The sequence below is a fragment of the Azolla caroliniana genome, unplaced genomic scaffold (assembly GCF_043228905.1).
Source record: "Azolla caroliniana isolate FFs.n. ecotype wild unplaced genomic scaffold, voAzoCaro1.0.p SCAF_6, whole genome shotgun sequence".
Taxonomy (NCBI): Eukaryota; Viridiplantae; Streptophyta; class Polypodiopsida; order Salviniales; family Salviniaceae; genus Azolla; species Azolla caroliniana.
The window spans coordinates 4,399,136-4,412,346 of NW_028230441.1; the positions used below are offsets into that span (position 1 = coordinate 4,399,136).

A 13,211-nucleotide genomic window follows, 5' to 3' on the forward strand; every position below is an offset into this window, starting at 1 on the left:
TCATAGCTCACTTGGAAAGGCCATCCATCGAAGACGAAAATGTCATGTGTTGACCCCCTACATGGGGCTTGCTTAGTACACGTAAAAGTTACAATCAACATTAGCAACAACAAGAGAATGAGTGGAAATAGCTTGCAATAACTATTATGTCATTCTCCATATCTAAGCTATCATGCATTGTCTGCTACATTCATTCTCCATTTCTATGCTCGATAGATATACAATGTTGCTTCCCAAGGAGAAGGTGAAGCCCAATGTCAATTATTAATCGACCAAACTATCTACCTTGTCAACATATGTGTATGTAGACCTCAAATAGAATTGAGACTCCCTCTTTATAGAGGATGCCTCTACCTACAATATCACAAACATAACACAACACTCACTCAGAGCAATCCAAGTGCAATCGGTTCTTGGTTGAACTAACGAAGGAGGCCGATATGTACATAATGTTGGGTCAGTATTGGCTGTTAGGTATATTATGATATTGATTATTTGCTCATATCACGTCCAATCATGGATTTTGCAATTTTATTCAAGATGCATTTTCTTGTTCCTGTTGAATGGGGCCATGAGTTTTTTTTCCCAAAAAAGATACTACATTAGTATTAGAAAACGCCATAAGGCCAAACATACAAGATATACCGCTGATCCCTTATGTTTTCCTATATTCTAACCATCGGCTTAATATAAATACTTTGGTGTTGAGTAGAACCACTCCACCTTATCAAAATGTCGTCTATAAAATATACCTATGTCCCAAATGGCATGAAACTCCAAACACTTAAGCTCCGCTTGATGCATATTACCTTTTATACTATCAAAAAACCCTCTGAGATTACACACAATCTCTATCCAAATTCCCGAAATGATTTGGGCAGATCTTTCAGTCACATTTTGAAATACCTTCAAACATCGAGCCTTCTAAATATACCAAATTGTAATACTACTTACCAATTGATGTATTTGAGGTTTATCAGTTTGTATTTGTGGATTTAGAGGGATCAAATTTTTTTCCATCAAACCATGTCTCATCACAATAGCATCTACAACCTCCTCCTGTTCATATACCATAGGTTTATCATGTACCACCGCACATAATACTGCACCCCATGTATACACTGCTCTAGGATATACTGGAGTTAATAATTTTATGATTCGTTTCCAATGTCTAGAGCAAAACTACAACTCCACAAACAATGTTTGGTCGTCTCTATTACATCTGTACAGAAAAGGCACATCTTGTCTACATTTCCTTTTCGCTACCCATTAACTAGTATAGCATTATGAACCAACAACCATAAAAAACAAACAATTTTCCTACTCATCTTTATACCCCATGGCCATTTCCAAAATTGTTTGAGATGTTGTGGAGAAAGTCCATTTTGTCTCCAAACTACATTTGCAATTGGTTCTTTCCATGATCTAGCACCTAATATTTTCCTACCAATCTTCACAGAATACTGAAAGAACAGCACGTATTTGATGTGATCTTGCACCCACACCTTCCAATACAGTTCTCCAGGATCCCAAGTTAATCTAGATATTGGTCTCCTTTCCATAATCCAAATCTTTCAAAAATAATTCACCTTTTGAGGATCTGGGTCTAAGACCCAATTTGGTCCATCATTTGCAATCACCCTCACTTCTTTATGGAGACAAAACCTAAACAAATCATTTTCCTTAGGTGTAAAGAATGGGACCATGATTAGGTTGTAATCCTTTATGCTAACTTTCAAAAACAAACTCAACATGTAATGGCATTGGGAAAACAATGTCTCCCAAGGTGTGCAAATGAGCTTGATGCCAGGAAAGTAGTGAAGCATGTTCATTTCAATTTTGGCAGCAAATAGAGTTATCACCTTCTTAATTATGGACAAGGATTCTCTTCCCATCATTAGGTTATAACTTCCGTTATCTACATACATGAGGATAAGAATGGCATTGTAGGAACCAATTTGCACATAGAGGAGTTGGTGCATGTATATCTCAATTTGCCTTAACCACTATGAGTCATCTATGTGCATCACTTTGAACCACTTGAGATTCTACTCGATCTTTCACACTTGTCATAAACAAGCACCTTATATATTGGCATGACTTTGAACCACTAGAGATTCCACTTGATCCTTCACATCCATGTGTATTATATTGGAATTAGTGGAATACCTTATAGATTGGCATTCTTTGAAAATAGTGGTGCTTGTTTATGACAGGTGTGAAGGATCGAGTAGAATCTCAGGTGATTCAAAGTGATGCACATGGATGATTCATAGTGGCTAAAGCGAACAAAGATATACATGCACCAATACTTTGTTAAAGATATGCCAATTCCAGTAATTCCGAATGAATAAACTTGATATCCCGTATGGTGAAAAGATTGGCCTAAAATTTGCATAGGCTTATCACTCGCAATTATACGCCGTATTTCGAGGGGGTGGATTGGATTGTTAGAACTTAGAAACATGAGGTGAAAGCCATGGTTCTCAATGTATGCTTCTTTCAAAATCTTCATGCGCGTTTGTCATGTTTTGGTTTGGCCGTGTCAGATTTGAACTCGAGACCTACCCTTGAATAAAGGAAAAAATGTATACAGGCATAGGAACAACCCTCCCTCCCCCCTCCCTTCTCTCCAAAACCTGAAGGGTTTGCCCTGCCCTCTCAGAAGATGTCATGGAAGCTGTTTTCATCCTCTCTCCGTGAGTCTCACTCTCTTCCTCTCTCCATTATCACAATGATGACGAAGAGATTTTATATCGCAGAGTTTTCTGTCTTCTTTGTTCTATGTCTTTTGTCTTTGTAAACACTGATCTAATTTAAAAAAGAAGTTTCAGAAGCTGAAAAGAATTTTCCAATCATATGAAAGAGCCCACAACAGGGCATACTTGGAATCATCCATAGATTATGATTCTTAGCTGGAGATCATGTTTCAAGATCTCAACTTGCAAGTATTTTTCACATGGGAAAACCTGTTTCTCTTCAGTTGTGGCCCCTTACCACTCGCAAGATAGCACAAGAACAACAAACACAACGCAAAACACCCAAGAAATCAACACATATGTTGCAAAATGCTGCAAACAAGGAAGGATTAGTGAAGCCATTGATGCAATTTATGATAAAGATCCATCAGCTAAACTTACCACTTCAGAGACTTATATCTGCCTTCTGGAATGTTGTAGTAGAATTAGGTCTCTCAAAGAGGCCAAAAGATTACATGCCCATATCACAAAGAGTGAGAAATGTGGTCACATTTGCCATCGGGTCATCACAATGTATACAAAATGTAATAGCCTTGAAGATGCTTTATGGGTCTTTGACTCACAAAGTCGGAAGAACCCGGTGGCTTGGAATGCCATATTGTTTGCTCATGTTGAGTTGGGTACCTTAAAGCAAGCTAAAAAAATATTTGATTTGGTTCCTAACCCTAATATCACATCATGGAATGGTATGATAAGAGCATGCGCTAAGCATGGATGTATTAAAGATTCTGTTCATATGTTTGAGAAGTTGTTGTATGAGAAGCATTTACCAGCACCGAATAGTCACACTTTTACAAGTGTTTTGAGCTCAGTTTCAAGGCAAGAATTGGTATTTAATGGTATGGAAATCCATGCTCTAAGTGTTAAATATGGGCTTGATTCTGCTGAGATTGCATGGGCAGTGATCAACATGTATGCAAAATGTGGGAAAATTGATGAAGCTCAAAAGGTCTTTAGCTCTACATCTTCTAAGAATGTTTTGTGTTGGGCAGGTATGATTACTGCATGTGCAAATAATGGTCAAAATGAAGGAGCTCTGAAGATTTTCCAAGAAATGATGGAAGAAGGATTGACACCGACCCTAGCCATTTATATAAAATCTCTAGAAGCATGTGCCGGGATTGAGTTCCTAATTGGTGGGAAGCTAATACATTGCCATCTTTCCCAGGATAGCAACGAGTTCATTGTTCCGGTAGCAAATGCTCTCATCTTAATGTATAACAAATGTAAATGCTTTGAAGATAGCAAAAGCATTTTTGAGAAATTGAAAGAAAGGGATGTTTTCACTTGGAACCTAATGATTAAAGCAAATGTAGAGCTTGATAAAAATGAAGAGGCCCGCTTCTTGTTTCAAGATATGAAAAAGACTGGTTTAAAACCGAATGTGTTTACCTACAGCATTGTACTCGACAGTTTTTCTAGCAAGTCTGAGCTTAAAGAAGGCAAATCTATCCACTCAGAGGTGAAGAAATGTGGGTTTGAGTCAAATATTGTTGTGAGGACAGCCTTGGTTAATATGTATGCCAAATGTGGAGACCTTCCAAAAGCACGCATACTCTTTGATGAGCTAGAGAAGAAAGATGTGGTATTGTGGACTACTATGATCGGGATGTATGTACGCTATGGTAATGGTGAGGAAGCTCTGGATTTGTTCGAGAAGATGGAGGAAAATGGTGTGAAACCTGATGTGTTGTCTTATGTAAATGCACTTTCTGCATGTATGTGCCCTGATGCATTAAGTAAAGGAGAATCACTACATGCTCGGATTAAAGAAGAAGGGTTTGAATCAGATATTGTGGTGAGGACTGCGATAATGAGTATGTATGCAAAATGTGGGGGTTTGAGACTTGCAAAACAAGTGTTTGATGACATCTATGATCGAGATGTAGTTGCGTGGACTGCACTTTTAAGTATATATGCCCATGAGCTTCGTGATGATCCTAGTTCTATTATGGAGCTGTATAAGGAAATGCAAAAAGAAGGAATAAAACCAAATGGAATTACATATATCACCATCTTGGATGCATGCTCTAATGCTTCAGCCTTAGATCTTGGTAAACTGATCCATCGAGACATTTTGGGTAGTGATGAGAAATGTGATAGCAATGTGGGTGCTGCATTGATCAATATGTATACTAAATGTGGAACTATTGATGATGTCCAAAGAGCTTTCGATAATTTAACTACTGGTCAATGTGTTGATGTTTGGAATTTAATGATAGCAGCCTATGTGCAACATGGACTTCATAAAGAGGCATTAAGAATCTTCGAACAAATGTGCGAGCAACCAATGTTAGTACAACCAAACAAAGTGACCTTTGTACATGTCCTTTCAGCATGTGATAATGCAAGTCTAGTGAGTGAAGGTCGAGAATTTTTCAAGTCTATGAAATCTCATTATGGAATCACACCATTGGCAGAGCATTTTACTTGCATGGTGTCTCTTCTCGGAAAAGTGGGGTTGTTGGAAGAGTCTGAATCTTACTTAAAGGACATGCCGAGTGAGCCAAGTGGTTTAGTATGGATGACTATGCTCAATGCTTGTAAACTCCATGGCGATCTCAAGAGGGCTGAAGAAGCTGTAAAAAGAGTCATTGATATGGATGAGTATAACGAGGAAGCATGTAGAATACTTGCTAGTATGTATGATGCTGCTGGAATTCAAGTTGATGAGGGATTAAACATAACAAAGATTGAAGATCAAATGGGAAATGTCACTTGAAATAATGAAGTTCCAAAAAATGCATGGATTTTGAAGTTTTTTGGGTCATTACATACCATTACAAATCAACTGGGAAGTTATATGGCACAAAAACGTTCGGACATTTACGTGACTTTGACATTTATTGGTATGTTTGGATATGACTTTATGAACCAATTCAAATCATCTCCCAACCTGGAACATTACAAGATCATTTATGACTCCAAAATTTGTAAAAATTCATTTTCTTCAGGTTTCGGTATTGGTCCGTACACTTGTTGAAAGCTTTTCTGTTCCTGAAATAATAAGAACCTTATCAGTCGACATTACCTTCTTTGCCATGAGCTGTCAATAGGTTACACCATGGTGCTTCAGTCGACCATTCTCATGGAAATGGTAAATTTGCATTGAGTTGAGTCAATGTTCCTTTCTTGATCTCTTGCAGCTCTCGAGTGAGCTTCATGGATGTGATAATAAATGAAAAACAAAAATCACTCTGAAGTGGAGATAATGAACGTGTGATGAACTAGAAGAACTCATTTTGGAAAGGAGGCTAATGAACACATACATGTAGACCAGTTCTTATGATTGCGAAATTGGGGATTCTCATGTAATGGTGTAGAGTCATGATTGTAATCCCATTGTCTTGAGTTTTGCCTATCTAAAGGCTCTCATTCTACTTCATAATATACTTCTATTTTGCATCCTCCATTTATCATTCTTTACATTACCACCTCTTTAATGTTTATACCAACATCATATTAATCACATAAATCACCAATATATCATGCATTTTCCGCTTTTGAACTAATTTGGTCAAGGGTAGTCAAACTTGTTATTGCACTATGATGCATACAATAAACTTTGCTAATGGTAGTACATAATGGAAAAAAGGACACCTTGCTTGATATACTTGACTACATTGTGAGACCATTGGATCATGGGAGAATTATACTTCTCTTAAAAGGTGTAAGCCACACACACATGTTTGTGGATACATCTTACAACCTTGCCAACATAGGACGTTATCACATGCATGAGAGATTTCTATAAGAAGATCCCAAATACAAATAAGGGCCCAAACCAAACATTTGGGCAATAGTTCACAAAATGCTCAAGATGCCCAGAGACTTGTATCTCACTACCACCAATACACATTGCGTTTGATAATATCTACACATCAAACTATGCTATTACCACAAGCTTCCACTCTTTAACACAATCATGTATGTTCTAAGTCTCTTCCTTTTTAGATCCTCTTCTTTTTAACTAAAAAATTGAATGTTACCATAGCCTTACATAGGCAAGTACACATCATCTTGCAATTTTCTCTATTTTTTCTTGAAATCACAACACTTGTTTTATCATTTGCCTCCTCTTGATGAGCCATGTATGGTGAAACATGCCTTACAAAACAATCTCCATCATTGAACACCAGACCATTGAAACGGGAAATTTGGCAAAAAATAAGATCTTTCCATGAATCATTTAGATGTCTTAAAAATGTGGGAGGATACTTAGGGGAGAATATTTCTCTAATATAGATGTAAGAATTTTTTTGCATAAAATCCAATTTTGGTGAGTGGCCAAAATGCAACTAAAAAAGAAATAGCTAAGTCCACAATGACACTTGACTTTTCAAGGGTGTGGACATAATTGGTTAGCTTGCTACTCTGACACTAAAGCAAAGACATTGTCCTTTGATTCCATTGAATCTTGTGGGATCACTAAATATTCAATGTTGATGTCCTCCTTCATGTGTTTATCCTCAATGTAGTAGGGAGAGCTTATCTTGTAACTTGTAAGTGGCTATTGACGATTTGGAACCCAAGTGGCTATTGAAGTGATAGTTTCCATTTTGTGGCCCTGACAAAAAAACCTTGAACGACTGTTGTATAAAGCATTCGTTACGAGAAAGGGTTGTTCGTTCTTGAGTAAAGTTCTTAACAGCCCTTTCAACCCTTCTCAATTCATCTCCTCCTCTTCTTCTTCGATATCTAGTATTATCTACTAAACATTAATGCATCAAACACATATCTTTTCCATACACTAAACATGTTTCCAAGAAAAAATAAAATGCACCATTGGATCAATGAGTAGGTGTGAGCTAATGTTGGACAGATCAATCTCATCACGACTTAGAAAAACGATTTCTAAACATGAGCTATATAGTGACATATTTCTAAGTGGATTTGTGGTCTATAGCACAGAATTCATGTTATTCGTCTTCTTTGTAAAGGCCACTCTTACTACCTTCACAAGCAACAATGGTCATGCTTGTTACTGTGAGAGTAGTCTCTGCTTCTTCTCCTTCTCCTTCTGCAGTGGAAAATCCTCTTCCTCCTCAAAATTCCCAAAACAAGACTTTCATCTATGATCGCGCATCTCCTTCTGGCCGATGGCCTGCCCAGTTCCGTCTCAGCATTGGCGAGAAGACAGAGGATCCATGGATAACTCTATCAAATGAATTAGATACAATTTCCCTCCATCCAAACAATGATGGAAGAGAAACTAACGCAAAGTTCAAGCCGCCCATCGTCAATCCTTATGTTGCTGCCCATGGTAAGTCTCATGCCTCTCTCACATCTCAAAGTTCTTTTGTTTCTAATATGGTTCGCCAACCAAAAAACGGCCGCCTTATCCGATTATCAAAACTTGCTCTTCGGAAAGCCAAAGATTGGAGAGAAAGAGTGGATAGATTGTCCTTTGCTATTTGTAATCTGGGTGTTAGAGAATCGGTTGCTGATCTATTGAAAGAATGGAATGAACAACTCTCACCCACTGATATGTGTTTTGTAGTGAAAAATGTGGGTAATTCCGATTGGCGCCGGGCGCTTGAGTTGTATGAATGGTATAATAGACAACATTGGTTTGAACCACATGCTAGAATGTTGGCTGGAATACTTAGTATTCTTGGTAGAGCCCATCAAAGCTTTCTCGCGAAAGAGATTTTTGATCGAGCTATGCCAACTCTAGGGAATTGTGTACAAGTTTACAATGCTATGATGGGTGTATACGCAAGGAAAGGGGATATCAATAGTGTGCAAAAGTTGCTCTCACATATGAAGGAAAAAGGATATAATCGGGATTTGATTACTTACAATACGGTTATCAATGCGAGGTGTAAGGCTGGTTTAATGCCTGGAATGGCTATACAACTACTTAAAGACATGAAGAAAGACCATTTGACACCTGATGTTGTTACATATAATACTCTTCTCAGTGCTTGTGCTTTGAGAAATGATTCCGATGAGGCTGAAAAGATATTTGATAACATGAAGACTTACCGGTGTGAGCCAGACTTATGGACCTATAATGCCATGATTTCTCTCTATGGAAGAATACCAGGTAGAGAAGATACTGCCATAGAATATTTTGATCTCATCCAAACTAATGGGTTAGTGCCGGATGCAGTGACTTACAATTCAATTCTTTATGCATTTGCCAAGAGTAAAAGAGTAGATGATGTTGAGAAAATAAGGATGCATATGAAGCAAAGTAGATGTAAGTCAGATGAAATTACTTATAATACTATAATATCTATGTATGGGAAGCTTGGTTTGCATGATAAGGCGCTGTGTTTATACCAAGAGATGAAAGGCATAGGGTGTCACCCGGATGCTGTGACGTTCACAGTGTTAATTGATGTATTAGGGAAAGCTGAGCGAGTTGATGAAGCAGAAAGGGTATTCCAAGAAATGGCAGATCTCCGTATTACACCCACATTACAGGGATTCAGTGCTATGATCAATGCTTACGCAAAGGTGCAGAAATTTGCTGAAGCACAATGCACTTATGAATGTATGCTTGAAACTGGAATTGTTCCAGATAACTTGGTTTTCTCTCTCATGTTAGATGTTTTACAGAAGGTTGACCTTCCAGAGAAAGGAATGCAAATGTATCAAAGGGCTATCAAGCAAAAATTTATACCAGAATTGCATGTTTACAGAATTTTACTGTCTTGGTTCTCTTGCAAAGGTATATGGAAAGAGGTAGAAGTTGTTAGTAATGATTTGATGCAGTCTGGCTTTGCATGTCATGAAGTTTGTGATGCGTTCATTCAGGCTAATCTACCTGATAAGGCAGCTAAGCATTTGTGTTATGCTGCCACAGAAGGATTAAGTATTAGCGAAAAATTAGTTCTTGATATACTAAATGCGTTTGGAACTTTAGCCAAGTATCAAGAAGCACAATCATTTGTGGAATCTTTGGATAGTTTCTTCCCGGATCTCGTGTCTACGATGCGTGAAGCTCTAATAGTTATTTTTGCTGAATTTAAACAGGTTTTTGCAGCAATGAATGAACTTGAGAAGGTTCGAAAATATTCAAAACCTTTAAACATGAGTACTTATCAATTACTAATTTCAATGTTTCACGATGCTGGCCTGTTCGATCATGTCATTTTAATGGCCACTGACATGCTGTCATTTGGCATTGAACTAGATGAGATTTGTATGAATTATGCAAATTCTGCCTATGTCAAGTTGCAAGGATTGACCCGTGAATTTTCATTGGATGGTCATAGAACAAAAGAGACTTTGTATTCAGAGCTGACTTTAAATTCATATATTTCTCGCATAGAAGCTTATGGGAAGGAACACCTCTGGGAAAAGGCAGAGAGAGCGTTCAAAGAACTGCAAGAAGCAGGACACAAACCCTCTCTCAAAGCTTGGAATACCTTGATCTCTAGTTATGCAATTTCTGGGGAGTATGAAAGCGCTAAGTGTGCATTTGCTGCAATGGTAGCTGATGGGAAAATGCCAACTTCATGTACATGTAATGCAATCCTACAAGCGGCGATAAATGCTGAAAGAACTAAGGATATCTGTAGCATTCTTCAAGAGATGCGACAATATGGAGTTAGCCCTGGAAAGAGTGTATTTCTTGCGATTCTTGATTCATCTTCAAATAAGGGAAAGATCCATGTTGCAAAAGCTGCATTCCAAGAGATAAAATCGGCTGGCTACTTGCCCAACATGCAGGTGTATAAAAACATGATTCTATTGTTTGCTAGGGTGAAACGTGTAAAAGATGCTGAAGACATGATCAAAGACATGAAATTAGATGGCTTCTCTGCTGATCTTGATATTTATAATGCTATGATTACACTTTATGGGAAACTAGGGCGTTATAGGAAAGGTGCTGAAGTGTTCGTTGGGATGCAAGAGGCAGGATGTTCCCCGGATATGTATTCATTCAATTCATTGATCTGGATTTACAGCAAGTGTTTGAAGATACCAGAAGCACTAACTATAGTTCGACAAATGGAGAAAGCAGGATTTGTGCCCGATGCCGAGTCATATACTGCATTGATCTCGGCTTGTGGACGCCTCAACATGCAAGAAGCAGCAGAGGTCATCTTCAAAGATGCTTATGAATCTGATTGCAAACTCAATTACAAGTTATTCCATGCCATGATGGGTATCTACCGGAATGCTGGACAGCCTGAACAAGTGAAGAAGGTTCTTGATCAAATGGCAACTGCCAACATCGCACCAACACTTGGAACATTCCATCTTCTTATGGATTCCTATGGGAAGGGTGGTGATCCAAATCAGGCCGAGGCAGTATTGAATGTTATGCAAGAAGCAGGATTCAATCCAGGGCCTTTACAATATACAGGTGTTGTTAATGCATATTTGAAAAATAACGACCATGGACGAGCAATTGAGAAACTATTGAGCATGAAAAATGAAGGGTATGAGCCAAATTATATGTTATGGACATCTTTAGTAGGTGCAGCAAGCCATTGTGAAGAAATCCGGGATGCAATCACGTTGTTGAGGGCATTGGCTGATGTGGGATTCTCAATTCCGCTACGGTAAGCATTGACAAACAATCAGTTTTTGAGCTACTACATTTTTCTCTTCCTAATGTTTTGTGTTTCGATCCTTATGCTCTAGATTGTTAACGGAGAAAAGTCTTGGGCTTATTTCTGAATTTGACCAAGTCTTGAAAGAGCTAGAAGTGTTTGGACAGGATGCCGGGTTGGGTTTTACAAATGTTCTCTTAGATCTTTTGTGGGCATTCCAAATGCGAGCCACAGCCTCAAGAGTTTTTACCACTGCTTTGGAGAGGGGGATATATCCCCCAACGACAATAAGGTAATGATACGTACGATTCAAATATTTGAAGATTGTATTCTTGAAAATTTGTTTTGGTCTGAAAATTAGTGCAACAATTTAAATGCATGTATGTTACATTTATTAGGGTTCAGCAAAAGGATTGGCATGCAGACTTGAGACGATTGTCAGCTGGAGCTTCACTCGTTGCATTGACGTTATGGTTTGACCAAATGCAGGTGTCTCTTTGGTTTTGACTAAGACATTTATGTATTTATATGTTTATCTATCTATCTATATTAATTCCTTTCAGTAAATAAAGACTGTCTATCCAAAATATATTTAAAATAACGTTGATCTCATTCTTGAATATGTGTATAGAATGCTGCTCTTCAAGGATTTCCTGAGTTTCCAAAAATGGTTACTCTCGTTACTGGTTGCAATCTAAGCACAAGAAACCAGAGCTCTGTTCAACAGACTGTGAAGGTTCACCTCTGGACCATAGGGTCACCATTCTTGAAATCAGAAGCGAGGTCAGGCTTGTTTGAAGCGAAAGGATATTCGACATGTCATTGGTTGAAAGATTCTCCCCATTGTATGGATCTAAAGCTAAGAAACTTTACTATCTTGCCTGAAACAAATTCTATGCAAATGCATGGTGGTGCTTTCATGCAAGCAACATTGGTGCCTGGATTACAAGAGATAGAAGAAAGTGTGGGTAGCCTTAGACCTAAGAAGTTCCGGAGGCTTATACATATGAGTCAATTAAAGCGAAAGCAAGTGATAATTGCCGAGCTGGAATCTCGTGAACGGATGAAGAAGAATGGAAGGGTGAACTTGAAGAGACAAAGAAGAGCAAAGTTCAGAAAGAAGCTACATAAAGTGCAAAAATGATGACGACTTAAAGTGAACATGGACAAGTTATACTAGCTGAGCACTCTGATCGCAAATGCTCTTATTTTAAAATGAAGCAAAAAGGTTCAGAAAAGATGCTGCAAAAGATGCGAAAGGGATGAGGGATGAGTTAAAAGCGAACACAAATTATAGTTAGGGTTGAGAGAAAGAAGCTATATAAGGTGCAAAGGTGAATGGATGTTGGAAGAGTTCTTAAAGTGGATATTAAAATGGATTAGAATAGTGAATGTGCCATTACTGGAGAATCTGTTTGATCTATGGCAGTATAAACAACTATGCTTATTCTTTGCTCTAAAGCTCAATTCCCTAGTTATCACCTTTGAGGTTAGAGGTTACTGGATATGGTGCTAGTTTTGAATAGCCTTTTGCATGTTGTATGAGGTGAAGAGAGTTCTACCAACAATATCTCTCTGAACGGAAGCTTTATGTTGGCACATCTGCACATGTTCAAGAACTTCATGTTGAAATTGGATTAAAAATTTGGATGGGCAATAACATGGAATAAATATTTGTTTGCCCATCTTTTTTTTGTACATGCGTCATCTCATACATTATGACTGTCTTTATGTAAATTTGACAATACAAATTCATATTATGTAAAGGAAATTCTAAGTATTTCACTGCATTTCATCTATTCTTTTTGATACCTTCATAAAACTATTCATAATTATGTGACAAAATTTCTTGTCTGGATGCAAATAGCTCATTGTTTAGAAGCAAACTTTGTTTCTATCTTAATGTTAATCTATATGTATTATATCTATCTTAATGCAA

At 37.8% G+C, this 13,211-nt stretch overlaps 1 protein-coding gene across 1 annotated transcript; it reads left to right on the forward strand.

Annotated features, from left to right (window-relative positions):
- The first annotated feature begins 2,606 nt into the window (after positions 1-2,606).
- On the forward strand, positions 2,607-13,128 carry EMB1270 (Pentatricopeptide repeat (PPR) superfamily protein). The gene is made up of 5 exons (XM_087321133.1): positions 2,607-5,480; positions 7,700-11,281; positions 11,364-11,564; positions 11,671-11,761; positions 11,904-13,128. Exons 1-5 carry the CDS (start codon positions 2,905-2,907, stop codon positions 12,414-12,416), a joined length of 6,963 nt encoding a protein of 2,320 aa, XP_087177259.1. The 5' UTR covers positions 2,607-2,904; the 3' UTR covers positions 12,417-13,128.
- Positions 13,129-13,211: the final 83 nt, after the last annotated feature.